Source organism: Geotrypetes seraphini, chromosome 9 (assembly GCF_902459505.1).
Source record: "Geotrypetes seraphini chromosome 9, aGeoSer1.1, whole genome shotgun sequence".
NCBI classification, from domain to species: Eukaryota; Metazoa; Chordata; class Amphibia; order Gymnophiona; family Dermophiidae; genus Geotrypetes; species Geotrypetes seraphini.
In genome coordinates this window covers 176,548,921-176,572,023 of record NC_047092.1, presented here as the reverse complement: position 1 = coordinate 176,572,023, position 23,103 = coordinate 176,548,921, and the positions used below count along the sequence as shown (strand labels likewise).

General features: G+C 46.5%; 1 protein-coding gene across 5 annotated transcripts in view; it reads right to left on the bottom strand.

The window, feature by feature from the left end:
- The window catches only part of FXR1 (FMR1 autosomal homolog 1), a 138,280-nt gene that overhangs the window by 78,245 nt on the left and 36,932 nt on the right, over positions 1-23,103 (bottom strand). For 4 of the 5 annotated variants that reach the window (XM_033959389.1, XM_033959390.1, XM_033959387.1 and 1 more), the window contains exons 6-8: positions 22,399-22,492; positions 4,029-4,145; positions 2,540-2,710 (exon numbers count right to left, since the gene is read on the bottom strand). In XM_033959389.1, coding sequence (XP_033815280.1) covers positions 2,540-2,710; positions 4,029-4,145; positions 22,399-22,492 — 382 coding nt within the window. The remainder of the gene's footprint in view (positions 1-2,539; positions 2,711-4,028; positions 4,146-22,398; positions 22,493-23,103) is intronic. The other variant, XM_033959391.1, reaches the window with a different exon arrangement.

The window sequence follows — 23,103 nt, the reverse complement described above, 5'->3', positions numbered from 1 at the left end:
ATTAATAAAGACATGCTGGGTAATTTACATTTTAAAAGAGGGAGCATATATAGTGATATAAACCAAAATCTTGGGGAAGGCACAAACCCTTCTTCATTTGGGAACACTGATTAATTATTTTTAAAAAAAATTTAATCTCTGGATGTGAAACCACTGAATGTCTCATTAAAAAAAATCAATTTTTAGGACCTACACGCTTCAGATGAAAAATTTAGACAAATAGTGTGTTCTTTGTTAATGATAAAAACTACCCATATTAACAGAAAACAATATTCTTGTTGTTTGGTACTCATACTGACACATGACTATCCCTAATTCTATATATGGCACTCAATTGTGTACACAAACATGGGCACACACAATCTAGGCATGCAATTTAATTGATAAACAAGCCAATTAGCACTGATAATTGGGCACTAATTAATTATCAGTACTAATTGGAATTTAAATTTGCATACACCTTTAGGCACCAGGCTCTCTGCGTAAATTTGACACATGGATCTGAGGGTAAGGGTGGATCAGGGTGTTCCTGGAAATTACGCGCAGTTTTACTGAACAAGGGAGATCCATGCCTAATTTAGGCAAGAGAGTTTAGTTTCAATTCTGGAAATCCTCATGCCCAAAACTGGACACAGATTCTATAAACGGTGCCCAACTCTGAAATGATAAGTAGCACTAGTGAATGCCATTTATAGAATAGTGCTTAGCGCTAATTTTGATTGGTGCTAATTTTTTTGTGCCATATATAGCACCAAGTCCTTAATGTGCTATTAACTGTATACAGGAACAAACCAAACAAAACTGCAGACTGTGTAGAAGATGCAGGCAAAATTTATTGTGACAAGATTTAAAATATATATAAAACCCTTTTACCAAACAAGGGACCCGACACGGTCCATGTTTCGGACAAACCTTCGTCAGGGGTCCATGGGTAAAAAAGGGGGGGCTAAAATATGCCACAAAAAATGGAGGATAACAACGAAATGCCTGTATGTCAAGTACGCCGAAGATCGCCAACAACAGTAAAGCGTCTCAAAGAAAAAGTATATACTGCAAACCAAAATCCCTTAATGTCAAAACTATTTCTATAGTTGCCAGCTACAAATTTCATTTTATGAATACCTGCAAATATAATAGATTTTTTTCAGCTATGAAAAGATTTTTACCTAACTAGCAATATGAAAACATACCCACATCATATATTTTTTCTGTTGCCTTATTCAACCAACTCTTATCATTAAGCTCTTCAACAGTTACTGGCCACATTAACATTCCAATTTCTAACATCTCATGTTGACATGCCACACAATTATGTTGTATTTAAAAATGCAACAGCCAACTATCTCAAGACAATAGTATACTGTATACCAGGGGTGTCCAACCTGCGGCCCAAGAGCCGCATGTGGCCCCGTGAAGTATTTTGTGTGGCCACGGTCAAGGGTGATGCAGTGTTTTCCTCTGCTGCCCCCGGGTGTTTACTGTCTTGCCGGCTCCCTCCTCTGTCTTGCTGCAGTGTTTGCGCATTTGTGTGGCCCCAGAAACCATTATTTTCAGCCAATGAGGCCCAGGGAAGCCAAAAGGTTGGACACCCCTGCTGTATACTATAAGAAGAATTGAACTATACTATTGTCTTGGGATATAGGTGGCTGTTACATTTAATATAGGATGACCCAAGCTTAACACGTTTTTTGAACAGATACATCTTAAAGTTGACTCTGAGAGTTGTATTTAAAAATGCAACGTTTTTGGACTCCTTTATATTTTAGAACTTTGAACAAATGAAGGTTGGTTTGAATACTCAGTGATAGAGTTTAATACTACCATGCAAGAGATTTGGGTCTGAATCTAGTCAGATTTTGCTGTTCTAGCCAAGTAAGGACTAGAGATGCTACTGCAGAATTCCAGCAATACTGTAGGACAGATAAGATGATAAAATCATTTAAATACATTGGTGGAAAAATGCACAGAAATGCATTGAAAGGAACCTCTGGAACAAAGGGGTACAGGATGAAGGTGAAAGGGGACACTATTCAGGAATAACCTAAGAAAATACTTCTTTACACAGAGGGTAGTAGATGAGTGGAATAGCCTTCTAGTGGAGACTAGGCCTGTATCTGAATTCAAGAAAGCATGGAGAATAAGTACAGGAGATCGCTAAGAGAGAGGAAGGAAATGGCAGAAGATAAAAGACCATACGACCTAATCTAGTCTGCCTATCCATTCTGACTACCAGTTTCTGCAATCCTTTCCTTTCTCAGAGAAAGGATCAGAAAGAAAAATGAGTGTCAGACACTGGATGCAACTACTTTGCAATGTAGTATAATACCACATTGTGAAACAAAAGAAAAAACAAACACCAAAATGTTTTCCATCGGCAGAGTTCTGTGGACTATATGACAAAAAAAACATTCTGGTGTGGGTTTTTTCGGATCACAATGTATATTATGCAAACCGAAGCTGCACAACACACTACAGAGAAAATATAATTCAGCTTTTATTAAAAAGTTGGCATTTTATTTACACATATAGTTACTCTCACCTCGCCATAGATTCGGAAAGTGCCAGTAACTTCATCCAGTTCAATTGCTGTAACACCAGGAACTTTTCTGGCTTGTTGTATGTTAGTACCATGTGTTCCAATAGCTAAGCCCATCAAATCTTCTCTGACAATGAATTCCTCATGAAATGCTGCCGCAAGCTGTTTTGTACACTAATTAAAAGTAAAATATTTGTCAAATGAAGCCACAAAATATCCAAAAACAATAACTGATTAAAAAAAAAACTAGTTAACTTCTAGAATATGAAGAGAGATGATATGGAAAAAACTAAAAATACAAAAAGGGTGAGGCGCACAATACAGCACCTGGGTCCATCTGGTGCTATTTTGCAAAATGGTATTGGTGGGGAGATTGCTCCTGCCCCTTGTAGGCCCACCATAGATTTCACAGTAAGTCTATTGAAGGTGAGGAGTCTGAGAGGACTTTTTTTTCTACTAGAGGTGGAGCCAAAGAAGGACCACTAGTCCACCATGGATTGTGACAAAGTGGAATGGAGGGGAAATTGTCAGGGACAGTGCTATTCATACAACTCTGACAGAAGCATTGCATGTGTTTTAGTGCATCGACACCCCCAGAGCAAAGTTAAAAACATTAAATAATGTCTGTGCAGGAGTCATAGTTATGTCCCCATTAATCCCTTTAATTCAATGTTGTGGCTGTGGCCCTTATTGTTATTCTGATGACATTCAAATTGTTTGTTGTTTCAGTTCTGATTGAACTGATATGTCAACTCTTAATTGTTGCCTCCAGCAAGTTTCCTCTTGGTTCAAAGACAACAAATTAACTCTCAATGTCCTTAATATATATTGGACCAACACAAACATTCAGAACCATCATAGACTGCCATGAAGCCACTGCAAAACCAATCCAAACTATACACAACCAGAGAAACAAAACCACACATTCCAGACCCAGGAAAGGCAGAACCTTATACACTCTGCCACGATCAACGGACTACCAGGCAACCAACTACCTCTCTATCATGTGCATATGCCAATATATGATCCGCCAGGAATAAAGCTGGGAGGAGTATGTGCTCAGAAAAGTGTTAGGATTTCTGCAACTCCCGGATTGCGGGAAGGGACTGAACACCTAGCATACTGAATCCGGAAGGGACATAACAGAAAATGAATTCAAGTTTCTTATTATCTCATCCCTTTCTCTTCCTCAATCATTATGCCTATTTGGGATTTTTATATATTGCAAACTACTTTGCTGCATTTATTTTCAGTGTGATTCACAATATACAGAGATTTTATTTAACTTCCATAATAACAAGCTGCTTTGCATACATTTTCATGTGATACAGCTCGATGTACACAAAGCTGCATTTATAGCCAAGTAACAATATACCACCAATTAATTATTATTGGTAAGTAACTGTACATTCTTGCAGTAATTTATGGCCTTTAATATTTAACTTATGAAAATTACTATCCTTATTAAATGGTTTTAGGGACTCATACTTACTTCTAAATGTTTAGTGGCTTCTTCATTTCTTGACATAAGCATAATTTTTGTTCGAATACTGCGCAAGTGCATCTCACTTAATATGCTTACTCTCTTCACAGTTGCTTCACTGGTGGACTACAAAATAAAACAGCTATTTATGAAGTCAGAAGAACAAAAGATTAGGTTTCTTACCTCTGCTAATCTTTCTTGTAAATATCCTCTGTAGGCTGAACAGTAGGGTAATCAATCCCTTCCAGCCCTGAACTATAGGGAACGCCAAACCAAAGTCTGACCCCTCCTCCTGTGGTCATCTCCTGTGACACTACCCTGGAGTCTCAGTTAGTGCCCAAACCAGGAAGAACTACAGCAAAACAGGAAACAAATGGAAAGAGAAAGAGGCGTGCGGGGTCTCCCCGCTGCATAATTCAATTCTGCTCATGAGAAACAATTTCAAAATCATTAATGCCTTAGGCAAAACATAGCATAAACAGCAAACTTTAACAATAAACAATTTGAAACCATACAAATTTGTATAAAAAAGACCCAGCCTGAGGGTTCAGAAGGGGGCAACCACCCGGGAACCCCACAGACTCCACGTTAAGGGACAAGAATGTAATTCTCATTGAGGCTGGTCAAAGACAGAAATCCAGCTTACCAGTTACTGGGCAGGCGACCTGCGAATCGGACAAAAAAACTCTGGGCGGGTGTTCAGCCTTCAGAGGATATTTACAAGAAAGAAGATTACAATAACTCTGTAGGCTGAACAGTAGGGACGTATCAGAGCAGTTCCAGAACATCAGGGGGGCCCGATGAGCCCATCACCAGGACTGAAGCCACATCTTTCTTGGCCACCACATCAAGCCGGTAGAATTTTGTGAACGTATGAAGAGAGGCGCAAGTGACTGCCCTGCAGATCTCCTCAGGAGAAACAGCTGTTGATTCGGACCAAGAGGAAGCCATGCCTCTGGTAGAATGAGCCTTCACCCTAAGGGGAGGCTTCTCCCCCGCTGACACATAAGCAGCAGCAATTGCCACATGGATCCATCTAGAGATGGTAGCCTTTGTAGCAGGCCTACCCCTCCAGGCAGGCCCCGCCAGCACAAAAAGATGGTCCAAAAGCAGGAAGTCATTTGTGGCCTCCAGGTATCTCAGAAGGAGACACCTCATGTCCACTGACCACAAAATTTATGGACTTTCTGATTTACATGGAACGCTGAAACCACTTTCGGAAAAGAGGAAGGTACAGTCCTCAAGAGGACCGCAGAATCCTTGATGCATAGAAAGGGATCTCTGCACAAAAGAGCTTGAAGCTCTGATACCCTATGTGCAGAAGTGACCGCTACAAGGAAAACAGTCTTGATGGTGAGATTTTTCAGAGAGATCTGATCCAGGGGTTCATATGGCGGACAAGCTAGATAGTGGAAAACCAGGTTCAAATTCCACAGCAGACAAGGTAGCCGAAAAGGAGGCAGCAACCTTCCTGCCCCTCTCATGAAGTGGGCAACGTCCGGCGGAGATGCCAGGGAACCCCTGAGAGTAGCGGGACCTAAACACATGAGTCCCACAATCTGAACACGTAGTGAAGAAATCGCAAGCCCCTTGATAAGGCCTGCTTGCAAGAAATCCAGGACCTGTGCCACAGAAGGGGCTGAGGGATCCACCTGAACCCTTTCACACCAAGCCTGAAAACAACTCCAGGCTTTTCTTATATGCCATCACAGTGGATTTTCACTTACTCTTGAGGAGCGTAGCAATGACAGCAGATGAATAGCCTCTGGCTGTCAGTGCCGCGCGCTCAAGAGCCAAGCCGTAAGACCAAAGAGGTCCGGATCTTGGAGCACTATGGGACCCTGTGTGAGTAGTTGCGGATGGCAGGGAAGGCGAAGACCCAGTTCTGTGCTCAACCACACCAGGTCTGCGTACCACGGCCTTCTTGGCCTGTCTGGGGCCACCAGGATCACCTGGCCCATGTGAGAAGCCACTCGATGCAGAACACGCCCTATCATGGACCATGGAGGAAAGATAGATGAGCTCCTCCGGAGGCCAAGGCTGTCCAACCCTTTGCTGCTGACCTCTCTGTGGTGACTGAAGAACCTGTCCGCCTTCCGGTTCCCGGCGGACACCATCAGATCGAAAATTGGGCAGCCCCACTGCCAGACGATGGACCCAAATGCTCTCGGTGACAGAGACCATTCTCCCCGGTCCAGGAACTGCCGAATTAGAAAGTCTGCCTGAATGTCGACAATGCCCGCCACGTGGGCAGCGTACAATGCCACCAGATGCTTTTCTGCCAAGGAAAAGAGCATCTGAGTTTCCAGGCTCAGTAGAGGATTCTTCGTGCCCCCCTGTCAGTTGACAAAGGCTACTGCTGTCGCATTGTCTGAGAACACTCAGACAGCTTGACGATGGAGACACCTCTGGAAGCACAAAGCCAGCCAAACTTCCCACAGCTCCAGGCAATTGATCGACCACCTGCTCTCCAGGGCAGACCACCGGCCCTGAAACAGGACAGATTTGCACACTGCCCCCCAGCCAGAAAGACTTGCGTCCGTAGTCAGGGTCACTCAATTCAAGACCTGCAGAAGGAGGCTTCTGTCCAGATTCACCGGATTCAATCACCATAGCATGCTGCTGTGGGCTGCTGCTGTCCAAATGAGCAGCACACTCAAAGAATCCCATTGGCCCTCCACCGAGACAAAAGGGACTGCTGAAGAGGCCAAAGTCTCACTCAGGCCCATGGAATCACATCTATGGATGCAGCCATGAGACCCAGGACCTGCAAATACTGCCAGGCTGTAGGAGCCTGAATCGCTAAGAGGGCCCGAATGGAGCTTGATTTTTCTGGGTTCTGGGAGAAACACTTGATTCTGGGCCATGTGAAACCGGATTCCCAGGCTCCAATTCCTGCATCGGCTTCAGGTGACTCTTCAGGTTGATCACCCAGCCAAGACACTCCAGTAGTTGCACCATCTGATGAACTGCCCTGTGCTCCTCTGTCAGCGAGGGGGCTCTGATCAGCCAGGAGTCCAGATACGGATGGACTAGGACACCCTGTGAGCATAGATGCGCAGCCATTACCACCATGACCTTGGTGAAGGTTCTGGGCACAGAGGCCAAACCGAAAGGTAGAGCCGCAAACTGGAAGTGCCGTCCCAGCATATGAACTGCAGAAACTTCCTGTGATCCCGGAAAATAGGAATGTGGAGGTACGCTTCCATACAATCCAAGGAAGCCAAGAATTCCCCTGGAATTACTGCCATGACGACTGAGCGCACCGTTTCCATCTGGAAACGTGGAATTCCAGAATAGGTCTCCAATCTTCTGAGCCTTTCTTTGGAATGATGAAGTAGATTGAGTATCTCCGTGAGCCCAAGTCTTCTTCTGGAACTGGTTCGATTGCTGCCAGATCTAGCAGCCTACAAACCATGGCCCGCACACGCAGGGCTCTCTCTGGCTGTCCTGTGGCGAAGCCAGGAAGAAATCCAACGGAAGTTAGTAAAAGTCCAGTCTGAGGCCATCTTAGAGAACTTCTAGGACCCACCAGTTCGAAGTCACCTGCTGCCACTGTCAGGAAGGTTGAAAGCTGCCCCCTGACCCGAGGGAGAAGTGCCAGAGGTCTGGTGCCAGAGGTGTGGCGCCAGAACTGCTTTTCAGAGGGGGCAAGAGGACATTTGTTGGCAGATTGCTGATGTGCTGAACCTCCAAAGCGAGGTCTGGAGGAGGCTCCGAATCTTTGGTCTGAAGTTGGAGGCCCAGTGTACTGATGAGGGCGCCTGTAGGGATGAAAATTTGGCAGTCCCAAAACCCGGGCAGGCTTAGAGCCCAGCAGGACCTTAAGCTTACGGTCCTGAACACTGGTCATGAGGTCATCCAGATCCTGGCCAAATAAGAGCATGCCTTTAAAAGGCAACCTGCTCAGCGTGGCCTTGGAAGAAGAATCACCAGACCACTGATGAATCCAAAGCGTTCTTCTGGCTGACACTGAATAAGCTCCTAGCTTTACAAAGACCTTCATCATGTCATAAAGGACGTCAACCAAATAGTTGACCCAGGAGACCAGGAAATCTAGGTCCCAGAGTACTACATCTTCAGGATCACGGCGGAACTTAGAATGTCAAAAGAGGTGGCCGCTGTGACCCCAGCCGCCACAGAATCAAATAGGACTTGCCTGTCCTGAACATCTTTCATAACTACCCCTCTATCAGAGGGTAAAGAAGTATGCTTAGTGACTTGTGCCACAGCCCAATCCACTTTTGGCGGGGTCTTCTTTTGGTGAACTCAGGCCATGGGATACAATCGTGCCATGGCACTTGCGCATTTGAGGGGGCCCTCCAGGGACTCCCAGACTTCCGACAGGATCCTAGCCAAGTCCGGATTGTCCAGAAAGGAGGCGGACAGTGGACGTTGATCACTCATTATGGTGTATTCCGCCCATTCTGGTTGGTCAGAATTCAGGTTAACTCTCTCAGGGTCTCAGAAATAATATCCGCCAGGTGACTAATTTTAAAGAGCCTGCGAACTGCTGGGTTATCTCCAAGGTCCTGGGACCCTCTCTCATGAGGATCAGAAAGATCCGAGAGATCAGCCACATTGGCTGATGCTGCCGAGGAGACCTGCGACAGTAAAGGAACAGAGACCAAAGCAGAAGTGATGGTGGGCACCGCCCACCTGTTCTCCAGGATCCCTGAGAGAACATAAAGACATGCTGGAATCCAAAGGATGGGGAGACCCCCATCTGCTGAGCTGGATTCTGAGTAGAAGAGACAGGCATAGACTGTTTTACCAGAAAAGCCTGATACATCATGTTCACAAATTCGGGGGGGAAGTGTCACCTGCGACAAGGGCCGCTCTGCACACATCTAATTTAGAGTGCTTAGATGATTTATGAGACTTTTCCCCAGAGCTGTGCTTGCCGAAGTGCCATCCGCACCCTTCTTAGGGACACCGGATGCGCCATTCGCATCTCCGGTAGAAGATGTAAGAGGGACCCTCTCTGGAGGAGCTCGCCCCCTTCACGGGCTGCAGCGCACATGATTCACAGCACAAGTGATTCATGGCTGCGAATCCGCCATCCATCCAAAGCATTTAAGGCATGAATCTATGCCATGCTGTCCTGAGGAGGCCATCTGAGAAGTTTGGAGCGAAAACGAAGCTCCTAAGTCCAAAAAGCACAGTTACTTACCGTAACAGGTGTTATCCAGGGACAGCAGGCAGATATTCTTGACTGATGGGTGACGGCACCGACGGAGTCCCGGTACGGACAATTTTAGAGTGATTGCACTCTAAGAACTTTAGAAAGTTCTAGCTAGGCCGCACTGCACGTGCGCGAGTGCCTTCCCGCCCGACAGAGGCGCGCGGTCCCCAGTTAAGATAAGCCAGCTAAGAAGCCAACCCGGGGAGGAGGGTGGGACGCAAGAATATCTGCCTGCTGTCCCTGGATAACACCTGTTACGGTAAGTAACTGTGCTTTATCCCAGGACAAGCAGGCAGCATATTCTTGACTGATGGGTGACCTCCAAGCTAACAAAAAGAGGGATGGAGGGAAGGTTGGCCATTAAGAAAACAAATTTTGTAAAACAGATTGGCCGAAGTGTCCATCCCGTCTGGAGAATGCATCCAGACAATAATGCGATGTGAAAGTATGAATTGAGGACCAAGTAGCAGCCTTGCAGATTTCCTCAATGGAAGTTGAACGGAGGAAAGCTACAGACGCTGCCATAGCTCTAACCTTGTGGCCCGTGACAGAACCTTCCAGTGTCAGGCCCGACTGAGCATAACAAAATGAAATGCAAGCAGCAAGCCAATTGGATAGGGTGCGTTTAGATACAGGATGACCCAACTTGTTAGGGTCAAAGGATAAAAACAGTTGAGGATATGATCTGTGAGGTTTGGTGCGTTCAAGATAGTAAGCCAGAGCATGTTTACAGTCCAAGGTATGCAAAGCCTGTTCACCTGGATGAGAATGAGGCTTTGGAAAAAAAAAACAGGTAGGACGATGGACTGATTAAGATGAAAGTCAGACACATCCTTAGGGAGAAACTTTGGATGTGTACGTAGAACCACCTTATCATGGTGAAAAACAGTGAAAGGTGGATCAGCCACTAGTGCATGCAACTCACTGACCCTCCTGGCAGAAGTGAGAGCTATGAGGAAGACCACTTTCCAAGTGAGAAATTTGAAATGTGCTAGGCCAAAGGTTCAAAAGGAGGCTTCATTAAAGCGGAAAGAACCACATTGAGATCCCAAACCACAGGAGGGGGCTTGAGAGGTGGTTTCACATTGAAAAGGCCCCTCATAAATCTAGAAACTAAAGGATGAGCCGAGAGGGGTTTTCCATGAACCGGCTCATGAAAAGCAGCAATGGCACTAAGATGAACTCTGATAGAAGTAGATTTAAGGCCAGAGTCAGACAAGGAAAGAAGATAATCCAACACCAGTCCCACTGCTAGAGACATGGGATTATGGTGATGTAAGAGGCACCAGGAAGAAAACCGAGACCACTTCTGTTGATAACACTGAAGAGTGGCCGGTTTCCTGGAAGCATCAATGATAGAACGGACAGGCTGAGAAAGGAGAGAATGAGCCGAAGTCAGCCCGAGAGAAACCAAGCTGTCAGGTGCAGAGACTGCAGGTTGGGATGCAGAAGGGACTGTTGATGCTGAGTAAGCAGAGAAGGAAACAGTGGAAGAGGTATGGGTTCCCTGGAACTGAGTTGAAGTAGAAGGGAGAACCAATGTTGCCTGGGCCACCGTGGAGCGATGAGAATCATGGTGGCTCGTTCCCTCTTGAGCTTGAACAATGTCCGCAGCATGAGCGGTAGAGGGGGAAATGCATATAGGAAGAGACTGGTCCAATCCAGGAGAAATGCATCGGGCGCCAGACAGTGAGGAGAGTAGAGTCTGGAGCAAAACAGGGGCAGCTGATGGTTGTGGGGAGCTGCAAAAAGGTCCACTTGAGGAGTGCCCCATTGAGCGAAAATGGACTGAAGAGTCGAGGGATCGAGAGTCCATTCGTGAGGTTGGAGAATTCTGCTGAGATTGTCAGCTAAGGAATTCTGTTCCCCTTGAATGTAGACAGCCTTCAGGAATAAGTGACGAGCTGTCACCCAAGACCAAATCCGTTGGGCTTCCTGACACAACAGGCGAGAGCCCGTTCCTCCCTGTTTGTTGATGTAGTACATTGCAACTTGATTGTCTGTGCAAATGAGTAGTACTTGAGGAAAGAGAAGATGTTGAAACGCCTTGAGGGCATAAAACATCGCTCGGAGTTCCAGGAAATTGATGTGGTGTTTCTTTTCCTGGGCAGTCCAAAACCCCTGAGTTCGGAACTCGTTCAAGTGAGCTCCCCAGGCGTAGGGGGAGGAATCTGTGGTGATGACTAGTTGATGCGGAGGTAGATGGAACAGCAGACCTCTGGATAGATTTGAAGATGTCAACCACCAAAGAAGTGACTGTCGAAGAGACGAGGTCACAGATATGTGTTGTGAACAAGGATCCATCGCCTGGGACCATTGGTTCGCTAAGGTCCATTGAGGAGTACGCAGGTGGAGACGTGCGAAGGGGGTGACATGTACTGTCGAAGCCATGTGCCCCAATAGCACCATCATGTGATTCGCAGAAATGGTAATCTGTTGAAACACCTGTTGACAGAGATGAAGGATGGTCTGAAGGCGGTTGGATGGAAGAAATGCCCACATTAGAACAGTGTCCAGAATGGCTCCAATGAATTGAAGTCGCTGGGTTGGAATGAGGTGCGACTTGGGTAGATTGATTTCAAAACCCAACAGTTGAAGGAAGTGAATGGTCTGGTTGGTGGCCAGCAGAACCGCCTGAGGAGAATGAGCATTGATCAACCAGTCGTCCAAGTAAGGGAAAACCTGAAAATTGTGAGAGCGGAGATAGGCCGCTACTACAATCAGGCACTTGGTGAATACCCTGGGAGAGGAGGCCAGACCGAAGGGTAGCACCTTGTACTGATAATGGTTTTGATTGATGAGAAAGCGTAGATATTGCCTGGACGCCAGATGGATAGGAATATGTGTGTAAGCCTCTTTCAGATCGAGGGAGCATAGCCAGTCGCCCTGAGAGATGAGAGGGTAGAGGGTGGCAAGAGAGAGCATTTTGAACTTCTCCTTGACCAAGCATTTGTTGAGATCTCTGAGATCTAATATAGGTCTGAGGTCTCCGGTCTTTTTGGGAACTAGAAAGTACCGGGAGTAAAATCCCTGACCTCTCTGATCTTGAGGAACTTCTTCGATGGCATTGAGAAGAAGGAGGGATTGAACCTCTTGAGCTAGAAGGAGGGACTGAGACTTGTTGGAAGCAGACTCTTTTGGCAGGCCTAACGGCGGAGGAGTCTGAAAATTGAGGGAGTAGCCGTGGGCTATGATAGAGAGCACCCACTGGTCGGTGGTGATCACTTCCCATCGAGTTAGAAAGATGTTTAGTCGACCTCCTATAGGTTGCGGAAGAGGACATGAGGGAGGAAGACTGGCAATGCCCTGGAGAAGCGAGTCAAAAGGACTGAGTCGGTTTAGGCTGAGCAACAGGCTTCATGGCAGGCGGCTGTTGTTGACGAGCCTGTTGTTGTTGCTGCCTTTGCCTCCGAGGCTGAGGAGGATGAGGCTGAATCGGCCGAGCAGAAAAACGCCTCTGATAGGACATCTGCTGCCTGAAAGGACGAGGAGGAGGAGGTTTCTTTTTGTTTTTCAATAAAGTATCCCACCTCGTCTCATGAGCAGAAAGCTTCTGAGTGGTGGTATCCAGAGATTCACCAAACAGCTCATCACCCAGGCAGGGAGCATTGGCAAGGCGGTCCTGGTGGTTCACATCAAGGTCTGAGACGCGAAGCCACGCCAATCGTCTCATCGCTACAGCCATAGCAGTAGCTCGAGAGGTCAGTTCAAAAGTGTCACAGATGGAACGGACCATAAACTTCCTGAGTTGCAAGAGACTGGCAGTGCATTGTTGAAAAGCAGAAAGCTTGCGGTCAGGAATATATTTCTGAAAAGTGGCCATCTGCTGGGTAAGATGTTTCAGGTAAAAGGAAAAGTGAAACGCATAGTTACCTGAACGGTTGGCCAACAAAGTATTTTGGTAAAGTCGTTTACCAAATTTATCCATGGCCTTGCCTTCTCTGCCAGGAGGGACAGAGGCATATACACTAGAGCCTGCAGATTTTTTGAGGGTTGACTCCACCAGCAAAGATTCATGTGGAAGCTGAGGTTTGTCAAACCCTGGGATAGGAATAACTTTATAAAGTGATTCTAACTTCCTTGGAGCTCCTGGAATTGTGAGAGGAGTTTCCAAATTTTTATAAAAAGTTTCCCTTAATATATCATGAAGGGGTAACTTTAAAAATTCTTTGGGAGGTTGTTCAAAGTCCAAAGCCTCCAAGAATGATTTTGACTTCTTAGAATCAGATTCCAAGGGAAGAGAAAGGGTGTCTGACATTTCCCTAAGAAATTTGGTGAAGGAAGAGTGCTCTGGCTTACTAGCAGGATCCTGCACCGATGGGTCAGCCTCATCCGATGAAAAATCCTCCTCGGTACCGAGGGGATCATCAGAGTCATCCCATAAATCAGGGTCCCGTATCGATGGGAGACGGCCCTCAGACAAAGGGGTAGAGGATTCGGTACGCCTGGTTTTGCGTACCGATTTGCTTGAACGCATCGACACCGTACCCGGTGACTGTAAAACGGGACGGGCGTCGGTAAGCGGTACCGGATCAGAGGCCGAGTGAGCCGTACGTCGAAGAGACTTTGGCTCCGCCGATAAGATAGGCATAGAAATAGAAGAGGCAGATTTAAGCGGTGCCGATAACGTCGATGCCGATAACATAGGCTGGTCAACTATCGGTACCGCAGGCTCAGTGGATACCGACACCGGCAGGTGATGAGTTAGCAGAGCCGGGAGCAGGTGTTGTAATTGCTCCTTAAGCTGGACCTGAAGGATGGATGCTATACGCTCATCCAGAGACGGTCCCGATGGCACCGGTACCGCTATTTTCTTGCTCGGTACCTGCGGTGCCGCTCGACGCTCAGGCGAAGTCGATGCCGATGAAGAGGCAGTGACTTCTATGGGAGCGGAGCGTTTGCGGGGCCGGCGCGCAGTCTGCAGGACTTGGCTCACTGCTTGTTCGACTGGCAGGCCGAGAACAGAAGGGGATGGCTTCTTAGCCGGCTTACCTGAAGGGTGTGACACCGAAGAGACCTCTTGCGGTGTCGAAACCACCGATGCCGATTTGGAGGAAGTCGCTGGAGTCGACGCCAGCGGAACTTCCATAGCGGTACCGAAAAGAATCTGCTGTTGAATTTGGCGGTTCTTCAAAGTTCTCTTTTGAAGAGAACCACAGCGGGTGCACGTTTCTGCCCTATGGTCCGGACCCAAACTTGTGCGGGTCGGATAAAGAAATAGGGCGTGCACACCGCTGACATTACATTAAAACCCGGAGAAGGGGGCATGAAGGGAAAAACGGTAGTAGCAAAAGGTGCCAACAGGCCCCGCTGGGGCCGACTGAAAAAAGTCAAAAAATAGACTTTTGTTTTTGTGGTTTTTTTTTTTTAAGAAAATAACAAAAGAAGAAAAAGTGAATAAATTCACGAGAAAAAATTACGCGAGCGGGAAGGCGAAAAAGAGAGTCCAACAGCCGTTGGAAACACGCATCTTCTTAGCTCCGCGGAAACTAAGAAACTGGGGACCGCGCGCCTCTGTCGGGCGGGAAGGCACTCGCGCACGCGCGGTGCGGCCTAGCTAGAACTTTCTAAAGTTCTTAGAGTGCAATCACTCTAAAATTGTCCGTACCGGGGCTCCGTCGGTGCCGTCACCCATCAGTCAAGAATATGCTGCCTGCTTGTCCTGGGATAAAATATACTTTTGAAAGTTTTAAAGAAAATCCAAGATGGCCACAGCGGGTGCCAATTTTGTTCTAAAACGGCCCGGGAAAAACACAGGGAACCTGGGAAAACTGCGATATTGCAATTTTACAGGTTGGGGAGGGGGGAGCTAGGGCATGCAGGGAAACCACCGAAAATCCCCTTTTTATGACCCCCAAAATCACCAATCCAGCACACAGATACTCACAGTGGCATTTGCTGCATAGAAAGTAATGACAGACAAGCTTAACACAGAGCATGCAAGGAGATCAGTACCTCAGGAACTGAGAAAACTGGATTTCAGGTCTTCTGACCTCCTCACCTTCCCAGTCATCTCAGTCAGTGACTACTAAGGCCTCTCAGTACAAGCAGGGAAGGTACGCAGTCCGGTCCCAATCCTGGATATACCTCCACAGAATCATACAGCCATACCCCTAAGTGGACGAACCCAGGGAGAGTTAGCTCCTGATGATCCTGGAGCCCTGATCTGACCTGCAGGCTTTCTAGGGGGCTTACTGCAGCGGCAGGTAACCCCCCTCCCCCCCGGATGCAGACAATTAGTTATAAAAAAGTCTGTGATCTCTAGCCGAAGGATGTCCCCGCAGATTGAATCCGCAGCACCAGGGCAAGACCCGCGTCAAATATCAAATTAATTTACTAAGAATTTAGAAATAAAACATGAGCAGAAGAGAAGAGCCCTTACAGCAAGGCTGTAGGAAACAAAACTGAGGCTCCAGGGGAGTGTCACAGGAGATGACCACAGGAGGGGGGTCAGGCTTTGGTATGGAGTTCCCTACAGTTCAGGGCTGGAAGGGATTGATTACCCTACTATTCAGCCTACAGAGGTATTGTACAAAAAGAAATATTACACTCAAAATAAATAAATTATTTTTACATAAAACAAAGGTCAGTAAAGATGATGTACATTTGACAGGGCAAAAATTATGTTGTGTATTAGTCACCTAGTCTAATTCTGAAATACAAAATTAGTCTTCCAAAATGTTAACAGTCCATAAGAAACATGTGTCTGAAGCCCTATGTACTTGGTTTCAGGAGGAGTTTTAGCCATTTATAAGCCTCCCATAAAGCACAGTTACTTACCGTAACAGTTACTTACCAGGGACAGCAGGCAGATATTCTTAACTGATGGGTGACGGCACCTACAGAGCCCCCGTACGGACAATTTTATTAAGAACTTAGAAAGTTCTAGTCTGTCCGCACCGCGCATGCGCGAGTGCCTTCCTGCCCGACGGAGGCGCGCGGTCCCCAGTTAAGATAAGCCAGCTAAGAAGCCAACCCGGGGAGGTGGGAGGGTCGTAAGAATATCTGCCTGCTGTCCCTGGATAACACCTGTTAGTAACTGTGCTTTATCCCAGGACAAGCAGGCAGCATATTCTTAACTGATGGGTGACCTCCAAGCTAACAAAAAAGGGATGGAGGGAAGGTTGGCCATTAGGAAAATAAATTTTGTAAAACAGATTGGCCGAAATGTCCATCCCGTCTGGAGAATGCATCCAGACAGTAATGAGAAGTGAAGGTATGGACTGAGGACCAAGTAGCAGCCTTGCAGATTTCCTCAATAGGCGTAGATCTGAGGAAAGCAACAGATGCTGCCATAGCTCTAACCTTATGGGCCGTGACAGAACCTTCCAGTGCAAGTCTGGCCTGAGCGTAACAGAACGAAATGCAGGCCGCAAGCCAGTTGGAAATTGTTTGTTTAGAAACAGGACGACCCAGCTTATTAGGATCTAACGAGAGAAAAATCTGGGGAGACGATCTGTGAGGTTTTGTGCGCTCTAGATAGTAAGTCAAAGCACGCGCCAGGATGAGAATGAGGTTTAGGGAAGAACACAGGCAAAATAATGGACTGATTAAGGTGAAAGTCAGAGACCACTTTAGGTAGGAACTTAGGATGAGTATGAAGAACCACCTTGTCATGGTGAAAAACAGTAAAAGGTGGGTCAGCCACTAGTGCATGTAACTCACCGACCCTCCTGGCAGAGGTGAGAGCTATAAGGAAGACCACTTTCCAAGTGAGAAATTTGAGATGAGCTTTGGCCAATGGTTCAAATGGAGGCTTCATAAGAGAAGAGAGGACCACATTAAGGTCCCAGATAACAGGAGGAGGTTTAAGAGGTGGTTTCACATTGAAAAGGCCTCGCATAAATCTGGAAACCAAAGGATGAGCAGTGAGAGGTTTTCCGTGAACTGGTTCATGAAAAGCAGTAATTGCACTGAGGTGGACTCTGATGGAGGTAGACTTGAGACCAGAGTCAGACAAAGAGTAGATAATCCAAAACTAGTTCTACTGCTAACGAAGTTGGATTATGATGATGAAGCAGACACCAGGAAGAAAACCGAGCCCACTTCTGCTGATAACACTGGAAAGTGGCGGGCTTCCTGGAGGCATCAAGAATCTGGCGAACAAGCTGAGAAAGAAGTGTTTTGAGCCGAGTTCAGCCCGAGAGAAACCAAGCTGTCAGGAGGAGAGACTGCAGGGTGGGATGTAGAAGGGATTGTTGATGCTGAGTAAGCAGAGTAGGAAACACTGGTAGAAGTATGGGCTCTCTGGAACTGAGTTGAAGAAGAAGGGAGAACCAATGTTGCCTGGGCCACCGAGGAGCTATGAGAATCATGGTGGCTTGCTCCCTCTGGAGTTTGAATAGAGTCGTAACATGAGAGGCAGAGGAGGAAAGGCATAAAGAAACCAATCCATCCAATTGAGGAGAAACGCATCTGCTGCCAGACGATGTGGGGAGTAGAGTCTGGAACAAAACTGGGGCAGTTGATGGTTGTGAGGAGCCGCAAAGAGGTCCACCTGAGGAGTGCCCCACTGAGCAAAGATGGACTGGAGAATGGCAGGATCGAGGGTCCATTCGTGAGTCTGAAGAATTCTGCTGAGGTTGTCTGCTAATGAATTCTGCTCACCTTGAATATAGACAGCCTTTAGGAACAGATTGCGAGCTTTCACCCAAGACCAAATCTTCTGAGCCTCCTGACACAACAGAAGAGAGCCCGTCCCTCCTTGCTTGTTGATGTAGTACATGGCCACCTGATTGTCTGTGCACAGAAGAAGAACCTGGGGACAGAGAAGATGCTGAAACGCTTTGAGAGCATAAACATCGCCCTGAGTTCCAGGAAATTGATGTGATGCTGATGCTCCTGGACCGTCCAAAGACCCTGAGTGCGGAGATGGTCCATGTGTGCACCCCAGGCGTACAGGGAAGCATCCGTGGTGATGATCATGTGATGAGGAGGCAGATGGAAAAGAAGACCTCTGGAAAGATTGGAGGAGTTCAACCACCAATGCAGAAACTGCCGAAGAGACGATGTCACAGATATGTGTCATGAAATTGGATTCGTCGCCTGTGACCATTGAGTGGCCAGGGTCCACTGAGGGGTATGTAGATGGAGACGGGCGAGGGGAGTAACATGAACTGTCGAGGCCATGTGCCCCAAAAGAATCATCAGCTGTCTGGCAGAAATGGTGTGTTGAAGGAACACATGATGACAGATGTGGAGCAGGGTCTGAAGACGGTCGGAGGGAGGAAATGCCCTCATGAGACTGGTGTCCAGGACTGCTCCAATGAATTGAAGTCGTTGAGTGGGAATGAGATGCGACTTCGGGTAATTGATCTCGAAACCCAGAATGTGAAGGAACGAGATGGTCTGGTTTATGGCTTGAACCACTTGCAGAGATGAAGGAGCCTTGATTAACCAGTCATCCAGGTAAGGAAAAACCTGGAGACTGTGAGATCTCAGAAAGGCAGCCACCACTATGAGACACTTTGTGAATACCCTGGGAGACGAGGCTAGGCCAAAGGGTAGCACCTTGTATTGATAATGACGGTGATGGATCTGAAATCTGAGATACCGCCTGGAAGTCAGATGGATAGGGATGAGTGTAGGCCTCTTTGAGATCTAGGGAGCATAGCCAGTCGCCCTGAGTGAGAAGAGGGTAAAGTGTGGCAAGGGAGAGCATTCTGAATTTCTCCTTGACTAAACACTTGTTGAGGTCCCTGACATCTAAGATGGGTCTGAGATCTCCGGTTTTTTTGGAAACCAAAAAATACCGGGAGTAAAATTCCTGCCCCCTCTATCGCGTTCAGAAGAAGAAGGGATTGTACCTCCTGAAGCAGTAGGGAGGACTGAGATGTGTTCAAAGCAGACTCTTTTGGAGGACTGTCGGGTGGAAGAGTCTGAAAATTGAGAGAGTAACCATGACGAATGATGGAGAGAACCCACTGGTCTGAAGTGATGAGTTGCCAACGATTGAGAAAAAACTGAAGACGTCCCTCGATAGGCTGAGGCAGAGTGGATGAAGGGAGAAGACTGGCTATGTCCTGGAGAAGTAATCAAAAGGGCTGAGCAGTTTTAGGCAGAATAGGTTTCACTGTCTGCTGTTGCTGTTGGCGAACCTGTTGCTGCTGCTGCTGATGTGGCTTACGAGGTTGGTAATGAGGCTGCTGGAGAGGACGAGCAGAATAGCGTCTCTGATAAGAAGACTGCTGTCGAAAAGGGCGAGTAGGTGGAGGTTTCTTTTTGTTTTTCAATAAAGTATCCTACCTGATCTCATGAGCGGATAATTTTTGAGTGGTGGTATCGAGAGATTCTCCAAACAACTCATCACCCAGGCAAGGAGCACTAGTGAGGCGGTCTTGGTGGTTAGCATCTAGCTCTGAGACCCTAAGCCAAGCTAAATGCCGCATGGCAACAGCCATTGCAGTAGCCCTGGAGGTCAGCTCGAAAGTTTCATAGATCGAACGGACCAGGAACTTCCGAAGTTGTAACAGATTGGAAGTATACTGTTGAAATAAAGGGATTTTACGTTCAGGTAAATATCGTTGAAGAGTAGAAAGCTGCTGGAGTAAATGCTTCAGGTAGAAAGAAAAGTGAAAAGCATAGTTACCTGAATGATTGGCCAGCATAGCATTCTGATACAACCGCTTGCCAAATCGATCCATGGTCTTACCCTCTCTGCCAGGAGGGACAGAGGTGTATACACTGGAACCTGCAGCTTTCTTTAGGGTAGATTCTTTAGGTACTCGTGCAGGAGCTGAGGCTTGTCAAGCCCTGGAATGGGAATAACTTTATAAAGAGTGTCAAGCTTACGGGGAGCTCCAGGAATGGTTAAAGGAGTCTCCAGGTTTTTGTAAAAAGTCTCCCTCAGTATGTCATGGAGGGGCAATTTACGAAATTCTTTTGGAAGCTGGTCAAAATCCAGGGCATCAAGAATGCCTTGGACTTTTTAGAGTCTGACTCCAAAGGAATAGATAGTGTCTCTGACATCTCCCGTAATAATTTTGTAAAGGAAGTCTGATCAGGCTTATTGCCAGATTCCTGAACAGAGGGGTCATCCTCATCAGAAGAAACCTCAGCATTGGTATCGAGAGGTTCTTCCGAATCATTCCACAGGTCAGAGTCGCGCACCGGTGGTAGTCGACCTCGGGAAACAGGAGTGGAGGTGTCACCATGTAGGGATTTGCGCACCAACTTGCCTGACTGCATCGATATGGTGCCCGGGGAAGTATGAGAAGCGTGGTGTGAAGGGTGCTCCGAAAGCGGTACCGGCTCGGAGACCAACTGAACGGTACGGTGCAAGCTTTCGGTTCCGCCGACAGTACTGGCATGGACACCGAGGAAGCGGAATGTACCGGTGGCGATTACGTTGACGCCGATAATATAGGCTGAGCAACAATCGGCACCGGTGGCTCAGACCGAACAGGCACTAGAAGGTTTGGTTGCAAAAGAGCAGGGAGGAGTTGTTGTAACTGCTCCTTAAGTTGGACTTGGAGGATAGCCGCGATGCGGTCGTCCAAGGAAGGCACTAGTACCGCTTTCTTTTTCTTCGGTACCTGTGGTGCCACTCGACTCCCTGGAGATGAGGAGGCCGATGACGAGGCACTCACCACAATAGGAGTGGAGCGTTTATGAGACACGCCACGCGGTCTGCAGGACTTGGCTCACTGCGGAGTCGACAGGCGGGCACACCAGGGTAGGGGAAGGCTTCTTAGCTGGCTTACCTAGAGGATGCGACACCAAAGAAACTTCTTGCGGTGTCGAAAGAGTCGGTACCAATTTAGTCGAAGGAACTGACGTCGGGGTTGATGTCGAGGGACCCTCCATCCCGGCACCGAAGAGGAGTTTCTGTTGAAGTTGTCGATTCTTCAAGGTGCGTTTTTGGAGAGAAGCGCAACGGGTGCACGAGGAAGCCCTATGGTCCGGACCCAAACACTGGAGGCACCAATTGTGAGGGTCGGTCAGGGAAATAGGGCGAGCACACTGCTGACACTTCTTAAAACCCGACTGAGGGGGCATGAAGGGAAAAACGGCGGTAGCAAAATCGAAGGCCAAGACTTCGATGATGTCAACAGGCCCCGCCGGGGCCAACCGAGAAAAGAAAGAAAAATTGTTATTTTATTTTATTTTTATTTTTTTTAAGTTTTTAAAGAAGAAAGAAATAAGAAAGGAAGTAAACTTCCATGAAAAACGCGCGAGCGGGAAGGCGAGAAAAAAGATTTTCAACGGTCGTTGAAAAGAATGTGTCTTCTTAGCTCCGCGGAAACTAAGAAACTGGGGACTGCGGGCCTCCATTGGGCGAGAAGGCACTTGCTCATGCGCTCTGCGGACAGACTAGAACTTTCTAAGTTTTTAGAGTGCAATCACTCTAAAATTGTCCGTACCAGGGCTCCTTCGGTGCCGTCACCCATCAGTTAAGAATATGCTGCCTGCTTGTCCTGGGATAAGTGAACTTCTCTCAAAATTTAAGATGGAGAAAAAAAACATTAGGAGAAATAGCTTCCAAGTGATTCCCTCTCATTCTCTTTGCTTTAAGGTGTTAGTCCAGAAGTTCCAGGAAGAGAACTTAAGATTAAAATTTAAGTCTAAAATGAATTTAGTTGATTTTTTTAATCAATTATGCCAGCAGATTGTTTGTACAATGCTTTAAAATAAGTTATGGAGGGATTCAAAAATTTGGTTCAAGCAGTTTCCTACAACTGATGCAAGGTGTTCTCTTATACTGCTGGAAACCACTGTGTGCTTCAATTGTTGCAGAAATTGCAATATATTAAACCTAATGAATAAACCAACTCTACAAACCAGGTCCTATACCCAAATCACTTGTTACTATTGTACAATGACTGGGATTTCCTCTTCCTTGGAGCTGTGAAGACCATCTCTAAATAATCCCTGGTCAACCATGAGTGAACACCTGACTCTTCATGGCTCTCAGGCAACACACACACTCAACTGGCTCTTGAACAAGCCTTGCCTAAGTAAAGCCCCTCTCCCATCCTGATTTCCAAACTGATCAATTCAATTGCAGGGTCTGAGCTACTAGGATAGCCCACAGTGTAATATACATTTTATAAATACAAACATGCAAAAAATTCAAAACATACACCAAATCAGTTACAATAATTTTTTGCATCACCTTTTCTTCCAATGCTCCCAAGTAACAAAATGCTTAAAATAAATGCAAAAAAAAAGACATTGAAAACAATTTTTTCTCACCAGTACAACTAGTTGGTTCAATTCAGCATGGAAAAAAATACGACATGCTCCTACCGCTTTCTTGAATTCTTTATGTGCACTTTCACTCGAACATCTGAAAGAAAGCAATTTGTATTTCAAGGTATTACATCAAAACATCTTTTTCTATTAAGTAACTGTAAATAACATTTCCAAGGAGACTCTATAAACAAGGTATATGCATGTGCTGTTCTTATGGATGCATCTACAGTGAATTCTGAAGGATTTCCACATCTGGTCTCCTTTTCTATCACAGATTAATATGAATAGTTTTAGAAGCAAGCAGCAAATTGTTACTTGGGACAACTACAATCTGCTAAATGCCACTTTTCATGTAAAATTAATTCTCATATCTATAATTCTAGGTGGTTGTTTTCAGCAGTTACTTTACTTTTTAGGACCAAAAGTAATCTTGTGTGAGCCTGTCTATTGTGTCCTTAGTCTTGTGTGAGTCTATTTCTACCTGTCAGGGCCATCCTAGATGCTAACATCTGGACTCTGCTCTTCTTGTTCCAACTCCAGCTTCCGGAAAGGGTGGTGAATGCGAGAAACTGCCTCCCCGTAAAGGAGACAAAAAGTATCTGAATTGGTTAGTAGTCTTTGTCATGAAGTGTATAGGGACAAACTTAGAGACCTCAATATGTATACTTTGGAAGAAAGGCGGGAGAGAAGGGATATGATAGAGAC